Source organism: Bos grunniens, chromosome 7 (genome assembly GCF_055505025.1).
Source record: "Bos grunniens cultivar Pamir isolate PY7600 chromosome 7, Bosgru_T2T1.0, whole genome shotgun sequence".
Classification (NCBI taxonomy): Eukaryota; Metazoa; Chordata; class Mammalia; order Artiodactyla; family Bovidae; genus Bos; species Bos grunniens.
The window spans coordinates 15907539-15919028 of record NC_141171.1 but is presented as its reverse complement, the minus strand read 5'-3'; the positions used below and the strand labels follow the sequence as shown (position 1 = coordinate 15919028).

General features: G+C 54.6%; 1 protein-coding gene across 2 annotated transcripts; it reads left to right on the top strand.

Annotated features, from left to right (window-relative positions):
- The first annotated feature begins 450 nt into the window (after window positions 1–450).
- ODAD3 (outer dynein arm docking complex subunit 3) lies at window positions 451–11122 on the top strand. Of its 2 annotated transcripts, none has more exons than XR_015166714.1 (13): window positions 451–823; window positions 2395–2516; window positions 2624–2701; window positions 4710–4880; window positions 5449–5550; window positions 5651–5776; window positions 5987–6109; window positions 6865–7017; window positions 8490–8646; window positions 8733–8958; window positions 9772–9930; window positions 10557–10641; window positions 10789–11122. XR_015166714.1 is itself a non-coding variant. In XM_086409457.1 (13 exons), the coding sequence occupies exons 1-13, from the start codon at window positions 583–585 to the stop codon at window positions 10905–10907; spliced, it is 1866 nt and encodes a 621-aa protein (XP_086265583.1). In that variant the 5' UTR covers window positions 451–582; the 3' UTR covers window positions 10908–11122. The 2 variants fall into 2 exon arrangements, 1 of the variants encoding a protein (XP_086265583.1); XM_086409457.1 differs by having other exon boundaries at window positions 8486–8646.
- Window positions 11123–11490: the final 368 nt, after the last annotated feature.

Sequence of the window (11490 nt, the reverse complement as noted above, 5' to 3'; positions counted from 1 at the left end):
TCGTCACGTCCGGCATCACGCTCCGCGCTAGGGACGGCGGGTCCTGGCTGCCATGTTGGGAGTGGCATGTGGCAGGCTCGGAACCCAGTCGGCCATCTTGCATAGGACTGAAGCCTGAAAGGGAATAGTTCTGAAGGTTCGCGCTTAATGGCGGCGCAAGGTGCCTCCATCTTGGGAGTGGCGGGTTCTGCAGCCGGAACAGAAAGTTCCTGAAAAATGCCCGCGAAACCCCACACCGCCGCCCCCGGTAGAGTTGAGATGGAGAGGTGGGGAGGAAAAAGGATGAGCACGTGACTCAAAAGTACCCTCCCCCATCTTTCTGCGGACTGCTCTGCTCGGGTCTCCTGCAGGGACCGCCTCTCCGCTCAACGTCAGCCAATGAGAGTCGTAGACTGGAACGCGGGCTGTTTCCATGGGAGCGCTGGAGGGAGGCGGGGAAGGTTACCTAGCAACCGGAGATGCGGCTAGGTCCCGCCGAGCGGTCGACAAGTGCATTCCCAGAGCCCGAGGAACCTGAATTGACGGATCCTAGACAGAGGCAATTCCCCTGAGCCCCAGAGGCCCTCGACCTCAGCCCCAATCATGACGTCTCCCCTGTGCTGGGCGGCGGCCTCCAACGCCATGCCTTCTCAGGACCAAATTTCAACCCCCTCCAAAGTCAAGGCCACTCAAGTTCAGCTCAAGCCCTACCGCTCTCGAGGCAAGGGCTTGGTGCCTGTCTGGCACTCACTTCATTCCAAGGCAGGACCCTTGCATGCCAGCGAGGGGAAGTCCGCTGTGAACATGCAGGTGGCTGAGTTACAAAGGAAGATACAACTGTTAGGTAAGATGACTCCAGAGGGCCCAGAATGGTCGAGTCAACAGCCCTCTGACCTGGCAGGAGTTCTTTCACTAGCATTCGTCCAGGTGTCCAGTACCCGGAGGCAAAAATTCATGCTTGGTCATGGTTTTCCTCATCTTATACAACTTTTCCTGAGCTCAGAACCGAGTGAACTGTATTTCATACTTTTACGTGTGTGCGTGCCAAGTCACTTCGGTCGTGTCTGACTCTGTGTGACCCTATGGACTGCACCCTGCCAGGCTCCTCTGCCCATGGGATTCTCCAGGCAAGAATACTGAAATGGGTTGCCATGCCCTTCTCCAGGGGATCTTCCCAACAAAGGGATCCAACCCACTTCTCTCACGTCTCCTGCATTGGAGGGGGGTTATTTTACCACCAGTGCCACCTGGGAAGCCCCTACTTTTATGTAGTTTCAACTTTTCTATCATGCATGGGAGGATGAAGGATATAGATTCTAGAGGCAGATTTTCTGGGTTCAAATATACTGGCTCTACATGTGCTATTAATAATTGTTTGATCTTCAGGGACCAAGAATAATGTAATTGCTCTCAGTTTGTCCAACCATTAGACGAGGATAGTAACAGTACCACCCCATAGGTAGTTGAAATGTGTAGAGTGCTTAGAACAGTGCCTGGCACAGAGTAATACTATGGAGTGTGAACCAGTGGTTCTCAATGGAATCGGGCTATTTTGCTCCCCAGAAGACACTTGGCAATGTCTGGAGACATTTTGGTTTGTCACATTGTTTGGCGGCGGGTGGGGGGCGGGTTGTTACTAGCATCTAATGAGTAGAGGTCAGGGATGCTGCTCAACATCTGATGATGCACAGGACAGTTCAACACAGCAAATAATCATCTATCTCAAGTGTCAGTTGTCGCTTTGTGGTTAGGAGGTAATGTTGCATAGTGGTTGAAAGTATGTGCTGGGGAGTCTGACTGCTTGTGAACTGGAACAGTCTAATACGCATGAGCCTTCTCATGTGTGAAATGGGTATAATATGGATATGGGTATGTACATACTGGCACATCCTATGTGATACCTAGAAAATGATTAGTCCATCCCTGGCTTTCCAGTGGTTAAGATGCTGTGCCTCCACTGCAGGGGGTGTGGGTTTGATTCCTGGTTGGAGAACTAAGATCTCACATGCAGTGCAGTACAGAAAAATAAAAGAAAATGATTAGTCCAGCATCTCTGCATGCGTGCTAAGTCACTCAGTCGTGTCCAACTCTTTGCAACCTCGTGGACTATAGCCCACCAGCCTCCTCTATCCATGGGATTTTCCAGGCAAGAATACTGGAGCCGGTTTCCATTTCCTACTTTAGGGGATCTTCCTGGGCCAGGGATCGAACCTATGTCTCCTGAATCTCCTATACTGGCAGGTGGATTCTTCACCACTGAGCCATGTGGGAAGCTCCAGTCCTGCATCTAATACATAACAAATGCTCAGAGTAAAATATTGTTATACTGTTGATACCTACTACAAGGTCTTCCCTCTGGGAAGTGCCTCCTCCCGTGATGCTCTGCTTCTGCCTGCCCACCTCACATGACCCCAGAGGGTGACCGGAAGGCCTTTTATGAGAGCACCCAGTGGAACATCAAGAAGAATCAGGAGACCATTAACCAGCTCCGCGAGGAGACCAGGGTACTGCAGCTACAGTTGACAGCCCTGCTCCAGGTGAGGTGGATGAGGTTCCAGGGGTGGGGAGGCAGCGTCCCCAGGGGATGCTCTCAAGGAGAGGGTGGCCAGAATTTGTAGTGTGACCTGGGCTCTCCTCCTTGCAGGGAGATGAGAAAGTGGTCCAGGCAGTGATTCGAGAATGGAAGTCAGAGAAGCCGTACCTGAAGAACAGGACAGGCCAGGTTTGCCCCACTCCCATTCCTCTGACCACCTCCCTTCATTTCTAGCCTGGGTCCCCACCTGACTCCCTGACCCCCATCTCACCCTCTCCAATCCCTTCTCTACGCCAGCTGCCATTAATTTATTTCTCAGTCTTTCTCACACACTGACCACATGCCTGGCATGGCTTTAGGTATTGGTTGCTGTACGCTGAAAAACACAGACCATGTCCCCACTCCCCAGAGTCTCATCTTAGTGTAGAAAGCAGACACTGCCCCCCCCCAAGAAAGGAACAATAAACATAGAAAGAAAGTGATTTCCAATGCTGACAAGAGAAATAAATACAATAAAACAGAGTGGCTCCCTAGAGGTGGATGGGGGTTAGGGCTTTTCCTTTAGATTGTGAGCTGGGGATCTTTGCTTTCTCTAGGAAGGTGATATTTGAGCTGAGAAGGGGTCAGGCAAGTAGTGATCTGGGGAAAAGCATTCCAGACAGATGGAACAGCAAGTGCAAAGTCCCTTGGGTATAAACAAAGGTAGAGCGTTGGAGACACAAAGGAGGTCATTGTGGCAGAATGGGAGTGAGTGAGGGGGGCTCCATAGGAGGTCAGGTTAGGAGGGTCAGCAGGGGAAGAACCTTGCATCAGGCTTTGCTGCACGAGTGCAGATTTTATACTAAGAATCAGAGAAGTGAAGGGACTTCCCTGGTGGTCCAGTGGCTAAGACTGTACACTCCCAATGCAAGGGACCCGGTTCAATCCCTAGTCAGGCAACTAGATCCCACATACCACAGTTAAATATCCCATGTGCTACAACTATAGACCAGGTGCAGGCAAATAAATATATATATATATATATATATATATATATATTTTTTTTTTTTTAAAGAAAAGAAGTGGAAAATGGGCTCTGAGGAGGCAAGAGTTAGAAGCCATCCAGAGGAAGTTATCAAAGTGAAGGATGATGCTGGCTACACTAGGGCAAAAGAGGTAGAAATAGGAAAGAGATCTATCTGGCTCAGTCACATCCAACTCTTTGCGACCCCATGGATGGTAGCCCACCAGAATCCTTTGACCATGGAATTTTCCCAGCAAGAATACTAGAGTGGGTTTCCATTCCTCGTCCAGGGGATCTTCCTGACCCAGGGATTGAACCCATGCATGTACTGCACTGCAGACAGATTCTTTACCACTGAGCCACCAGGATCTCTCTGGAGGAAGCTTTAAGACAGAATAGAGAATTGCTAACAAACTGGGTATAAGTGGGAGAGAAAAAGAGAAGATGAGGATGACATGAAGGTTTGGGACTTGAGCACCTGGAAGGACGGAGTTGCCATGAGCTGAGATGGGGAAGATTCAAAAAGGGCAGTTTTGGGGAAAGATCAAGGATATACTCAATTTTGGACAAATGGTTTTGAGCTTCCTGTGGAGACATCTAGAAGGCAGTGTAGATATGGATATACGAGCCTCAGGGGGGGAGGCTAAATTGGGATGTCTTCAGTGTAGAGGTGGGGCTTCCCAGGTGGTGCTAAGTGGTAAAGAACCCACCTGCCGATGCAGGTAGACATAAGACACGTGGGTTCAAACCCTGGGTCAGGAAGATCTCCTGGAGGAGGGCATGGCAACCTACTCCAGTATCCTTGCCTGGAGAATCCCCATGGACAGAAGACCTGGCAGGCTCCAGTCCATAGGGTCGCAAAGAGTCGGATAAGACTAAAGCGACTTAGCATGCACTCATGCAGTGTAGACGTGACTCAGAAAACCCGAGACTGGATAGGATCAAGTAGTATGTGTGGTCAGATGAAAGAAGAGCCTCTTCAAAGGCAAAGGAGATGGGTAAGGGGCAACCAGGGCGGTGGCTGCCCACCTGGAAACCAGCCCCTCCCCCCCAAAAAAAAGAAAATCTGCAGGAGAAGCGGGATCAGCCAGGTTTCAGATGCTCTACCAAGAGACGAGAGATGAGAACCAAGATGTGGGAGAAGGAAGGACTAGGTGGGGGTTCAGGCCCCTACTGTTGCTTCCCTCTCTCCAGCAAGCCCTGGAGCATCTGGACTACCGGCTGAACGAAAAGGTGAAGCAACTGAACGCTCTTCGGCACCAGCTGGGACTGCGGCAGAAGTGGCTGGAGGAGCTCCAGCTGCAGCACAGTTTGCGCGAGCTGGAGATAGCCGAGGCGCAAGACAGCAACACCGAGGTGGCCAAGGTAGGGCCTGTGGGTCTGCAGAGCCCTCGATCCTGCAGGAGGCACTGAGAGGGGAGGGATCCAGCCCAGGCTTGCTTCCCTCTTGTTGTTGTTCAGTTTGCTCAGGCGTGTCCAACTCTTTGAGACCCCGTGGACTGCAGCACACCAGGCTTCCTTGTCCTTCACCATCTCCCCAAGTTTGCTCGAACTCTTGTCCATTGAGTCGGTGATGCCATCCAAACTCATTCTCTGTCACCCCCTTCTCCTCCTGCCTTCAATCTTTCCCAGTATCAGGGTCTTTTCTGTGAGTCTGTTCTTCACATCAGATGACCAAAGTATTAGAGCTTCAGCTTCAGCACCAGTCCTTACAATGAGTATTCAGGGTTGGTTTCCTTTTCGGATTGACTGGTTTGATCTCCTTGCTGTCCAAGGGACTCCCAAGAGTTTTCTCCAGCACCACAGTTCAAAAGCATAAATTCTTCAGCAGTCAGCCTTCTTTATGGTCCAACTCTTACATCTGTACTGGAAAAACCATAGCTTTGACTATACGGACCTTTGTTGGCAAAATGATGTCTCTACTTCCCTCTAGACCATGCGGAACCTAGAGAACCGCCTGGAGAAGGCCCGGATGAAGGCAGAGGAGGCTGAACACATCACCAGTGTATACCTGCAGCTCAAGGCCTACCTACAAGTAGGGATCAGGTTGACTGGGGGTAGGTGGGGGGCAGCAAATGGGAGGGCCAGCCAAGTTAGGGACATCAGTCACAGGCTCACCCATCTTTCACGCCCAGGAGGAGAGCCTTCACTTGGGGAACCGGCTGGACTTTATGGAGGCTGAGGTGGTGAGGACGAAACACGAGCTGGAGGAGCTGCACCTAGTGAATCAGGAGGCGCTCAACGCCAGGGACATCGCCAAGGTGCCAGCCCACTGGCCCCTGGGAATCCTGCCCTTCCACTGCCATGGTCTCCTGACCTCAGCATCTGAACCCCAGCTGCCCCGAAACCCATCCCATCTCTGTCCCAGGACCCCACAACTTGCCCCAGTTGTCTTGAGTTGGGCCTGCAGCCCTGGCCCAGAGCCCCAGTAGATGCCAACAGGTCCTGTCGTTCCCCCGTCCACCCTCCAGAACCAACTGCAGTATCTGGAAGAGACCGTGTTCCGAGAGCGCAAGAAGCGCGAACGCTACCTAACCGAGTGCAAGAAGCGCGCGGAAGAGAAGAAACTGCAGAACGAACGCATGGAGCGCAAGGTGGGCGCACCAGGATTACGGGCCTGAGATCCCAGCCTGCTCCTGCTTGGACCCGGACCTGCGGGGTCCCCGCCGCTCCCCTACATTGGCCCAGGCCCTAGAGCCTTCGGCAGTTCGAAGTTTCTCCTAACTCTGCCCCCAGCTCCCCATATGCCAGGGCTCTTCCCATATCCCTGACCCCGCCCTCCAGCCCTCCCCTTACTCTCCAGGGGTCCTCATCCTTCCCCGCCAAACTTGCCCATATCCGAAATTGACCCCGCCTCTAACCGGCCCCTTACCCGACAGGCCCCGCCCCTACGCTCTTGACCCGCCCGCTGACGCTGCCTCTGAGGCCTCCCTCTAACCAAGCACTCCTGACCCCTACCTGGATGCCCTGCATGCGTGCATGCTAAGTGGCTTCAGTCGTGTCCGACTCTTTGCGACCCTATGGACTGTAGCCTGCCAGTCTCCTCTGTCCATGGCATTCTCCAGTCAGGAATACTGGAGTGGGTTGCCATGCCCTCCTCCAAGGAGGTCTTCCCGACCAGATCTGGACCAGATCCCGACCAGAGATGGAAACTGCCTCTCTTGTATCTCCTGCATGGGCAGGCTGGCTCTTTACCCCTAGTGCCCCCTGGGAAGCCCCGACTTGGCCCCAAGCTTGGGCCCCACCCCCTTCATGAACCCGGTCGGGAGGTATCTTCCCAATGCCCCTGGCCTCTGCCCTAAGCCCTCAGCTGCGGACTGACCAGGCCCTGACCCCCATCCATGAGCAGACCCAGCGTGAGCACGTGCTGCTGCAGTCTGACGACACGCTCCAGGACAGCATGTACTCCAAGGAGGAGGAGCTGAAGCGGCGCTGGAGCATGTACCAGATGGAGGTGCTCTTCGGCAAGGTCAAGGACGCCACAGGCGTGGCAGAAACACACGTGAGTGTGCCCTCAGCCCTCAAGCTCCCAGATGGCCTGAGCCGACCCTGGGAAGCCGACGCACCCAGCCTCCTTTTTCTGCCCGGTCAGTTCCTCAGTGTACAAAAAAAGACACCCCTCCCTCCTTCAGCTGCTGCCCCGTTTCTCTGCTACCTCTCACAGCAAAAGCGACACGAATTATCTACACTGGCCACCATCCTCTCTTCTGTTCCTTATTTAAAAAAATAATTTTGTTTATTTATATTTGGCTGTGCTGGGTCTTCAGTGTTGTGTGGGCTTTTCTCTAGATGCTGGGAGCGGGGCCTGCTGTCTAGTTACGATGCTCCATGGGCTTCTCATGGCAGTGGCTTCTCTTGTTGCAGACCAGAGGCTCAGTAGTCGCAGCCCCTGGGCTCTAGAGCACAGGCTCAGTAGTTGTGGTGCACAGGCTTCGTTGCTCTGCGGCTTGTGGGGTCTTCCCAGACCAGGGATGGAACCCATGTCTCCTGCACTGGCAGGCAGATTCTTTGCCACTGGACCACCAGGGAAGCCCCTCTCTCCTGTTCCTGCATACACTGGCACTGACTTCTTTGGCATGTCAGCACTAGGAGAATGGGCAATGTTGTCTTTCCTCTCCTGTATCTTCAGTCTCTATAGCAGGGTCTGGGGCCCAGTACCAGCCTCCATCCCAGAGAAGCTGGGCCCCTACCCTGGGGCCCGCACTTGGCAGCATCTTCCTCAGAATTTTCTAAGACTTTAGGTCCCCGGCTGTGAAAGTGTGAAAGTATTAGTCGCTCAGTCACATCAGACTCTTCGCGACCCCATGGACTATAGTCTGCCAGGCTCCTCTGTCCGTGCAATTCTCCAGGCAAGAATACTGGAGTGGTAACCATTCCCTTCTCCAGGGCATCTTCCCTATGCAGGGATTGAACATTGCAGGCAGATTTCTTTACCATCTAAGCCATCATGGACGTCTCTGGCTGGTCAACACTAATTCCCCTGGATCCCTGTCTGATCTCTCTGTTTGGGGAGCTCTCCAACCCACCACTCATCTCATGGGGGTGACCCCCAAGGAGTTCCAGGACTTGGATGTATTAGGTCATCTGGAGCGCTGTGGCCAGACATCTTTCCAGAAATTGGCCTTGGGGGTGGGTTGGTCCCACGACCAGTCACATTTTCTCATAGGAGGGGGCGTTGTTTGCACATTGATTTTGGAAAGCAGCTGTGCTCACTGCTGTCGCTGCCCCAACATCTGATTTTGGTTGATTGATTTTCCTTATATAGACAAAGAAGGGCCTGCAAAAATCATTCGTTCAGGGTTGCACACCCTTAAGGCAGCCCTGAGTCCAAGGCTCACAGAGTGCTGAGACAGCATTATGCAGAAGCCATCATCAGCTCAGGCGACTTGTCCCGCGCATCCCTGGGAAAAGAGGAACGGGACAAGCCCCTGGCTCTGACGGGTCTGTCTGGCCCACCCCCTCCCCCTCAGGCAGTGGTGCGGCGGTTCCTGGCCCAGGGTGACACCTTCACGCAGCTGGAGATGCTGAAGAGTGAGAATGAGCAGACGCTGCTGAGACTGAAGCAAGAGAAGCAGAGGCTGCAGCAGGAGCTGGAAGACCTCAAGTACTCAGGGGAGGCCCTGCTGGTGAGGTGAGGCCCCATGGTGCCCGGTGGGGCTAAGAGTGGGGCCAGTGTGGTCAACAGTGCCCCAGTGGTGGTCTCCCTGCTCCCTACAGCGAGCAGAAGCGGCAGGCTGAGTTGCAGGGGCGCCTCAAGATGGAGGAGCAGCGGCGTGCTGATGCGCAGAATCAACTGGACCGAACCATGAGGGCCTTGCAAATTACCAAGGAGGGCCTGGAACACCTGGCCGGCAAGCTGAACCACATCGTAGTGGCAGGTCCCACCTACGAGGAAGGCTCACCTGGAGCCTCCCTAGACACGAAAGGCAGTGCCACCCCACAGGTGGGGTTCCCACCCTGAAGTCCACTCCAGAGAACCCACCCCAGGCCCTGTTCAGGATATGAGAAGCCTGAACACATGGGAAACCCCAACCCACTCCCGAGTCTCCACCCCCGATCTCAGGAGGCACCCCCTTACTATTCAAGAGGCCCAGGACTTCAGAGATCCCTGTCCCATTTCAAATCCCACCCCCATGGGAAAGTCCCATCTAGCCCCCCAATACACACTCAAAATCTAAAAGATACCCTGCTCCAATCCCGAAGCAGCCATAGACAAGAGAGGCCCAACCTACCCACTGTGGAATCCTATTTCTTTTATTTTCACTTTCACCAAAAACTTTATTGAAGAAAGTATTCACCATTTTGTTCCACTACTTTCTGCCATTTTTCAGTTGTCATTGTTGTTTAGTCGCTCAGTCGCATCCAACTCTTTTGCGACCCCATGGACTTTAGCCTGCCAGACTCCTCTATCCATGGGATTTCCCAGGCAAGAATACTGGAATGGGTTGCCATTCCTTTCTCTAAGAATCTCATTTCTTAAGAAGGTCTTCCGGCAGTGGCCTCTCTCCAGTTAATATCCCAGCCTGCCCTCTCACTAGAAGGCTCCCCCTCCCTTCCACCATCCCCCTGCCCATCCCTTGGCTTGGGTCTTTGGAGTTCAGAGGTGTTGCCTCACAAGCGTGGCCCTTGACGGCAGTCCCTACCCCACAGAGGGTAGCACCACTCCGGTGGATGGCCCCCAACTTCAAAGCCCTGCCCCCTGGGTGGGGCCTCCCAGGGGCCCCGCCCCTCCCGGCTCATCCGGCTCCGCCCCCAGCCGCAGGAGACCGGACGCTCTGTCGGAAAGATGGATCCCAAGGTGGATGACTATCTGCCCAACCTGCTGGGCCTGGTGGAGGAAAAGCTGTTGAAGCTGCATTCGCAACTCGAAAACCACAACGTGCCAGAGATGCTGCGCCACATCGTTGACCGCGAGGTGCCCATTCAGCCAGGGGCTGGGGCGGCAAAGGAGGGGTCGGGGCAACCCCCTGGAGGCCAGGAAGGAGGGTGATGGGCCGGGAATGGGCCTTAGGGACAACAGGTGAGGTTTAAGGAGCCAGGGATGAGCCAGGAGAGTTACTAGAGGTAACTCTGATAACCTGGTAACTCGGCAGACCAGAGGTCAAGGCCGCAGGGTGAGGGGTGGGGGGTGGGAATCTGGGGTCTGCTCTCTAGAGGACAAAAGGTGGCACCTAGAGACCAGGGGCGGGCCTGGGGGGCAGGCTGGGTATCGGGGTGCACGCTGAGAATAAATGCTGCACCCAAGGAAAACTTTACTAGAGTGGGCAGAATTTCCCTGAGGATCCAGTGGTTAGCGCCCTCTTCGCTTCCAATGCAAGGGGCGCGGGTTCGATCTCTGGTTGGGGAATTGGATACCACGCTGCATGGCACAACCCCTCTCAAAAAAAAAAAAAAAAAAGGCAGAGGAGTGGGCAGAGGTGTTGAATAGAGTCGGGGAGTCGGGGTACATCTCAGAGGGGGATGGGGAGAAGGAGAGGGCACGGACCTCGCTACATCCCCTGCTAACTCACACACATCTGTCCCGCTCCCTCCTCCCCCTAGTTCTACGCCACCCTCGAGGGAAAACTGCCGTCGTACAACACCCGCATCGCCCTGCCAGTCGCCGGTCACAAGGACAAGTTCTTTGGTCAGTACGGGCAGGGAAAGGGGGCGAGGCTGGGAGCCCAAGCAGTGCATCGGGAGGTGGTCAGGAGCCGGACATATAGGGCCCAGGTGGGGATGGGGTGGTAAAGGCCGGGGAGAGAAATCTGATCCGGGAATGGGAATCTCTCAGACGAGGAGGAGAGTGAGGAAGATGACAGCGACGTGGTGACCCGTGCGGCGCTCAAGATGCGTTCCCAGAAATTAATCGAATCCCGCAGCAAGAGGCGCGGTCGCTCACGAAGGTCCTAGACGCGCGCTCGCGCCCGCCTGGCGTTTCCGGGCCCCTGCTGCGGGGGCCCACGGGGCCCCTTTAAGGGCTGAACGCGGCCCGGACAGGGGAGCGGAGCTGGCAGGCGATGCCCAGAGTGAAAAAGGGGGCTGGGCCGCCGGATGTTCCCACAGTAAATTTCCCCAGGCTGGTCCACGCCGGTCTCGGAATCGCGCAATAAAGGTCACCGACAAGCCCCTTGAGTATTCGCCTCTCCTTGATCCTGCACCGCCCCATAAACGGCTGTCTCTCAAATCCAGGGCCACAGCCTCAGCCGCCTCCGACCCGGGAGTGATGACTCCAAGGGTTCAGGACACAGATTGGTCTCCTCCGCCCCTCCAGAGAAACGAGATACCGCCAAACCTGGGGCAGACCAGCCCTCCCCATCTGAGCAAGGGTACTCCCCCCAGAGGACGCAGACCTGTCCCTGTGTTAGCTATGCACACTAACTCCCCCACACATGGGAACACAAAAAAATACCCCTCCCCTGGTGGGGAGTGTCCTTTCTCCAGGGCTCAGATTCACACACGTTTATCGGGAGAACCCGGGCCGCTTCCCAGGAGC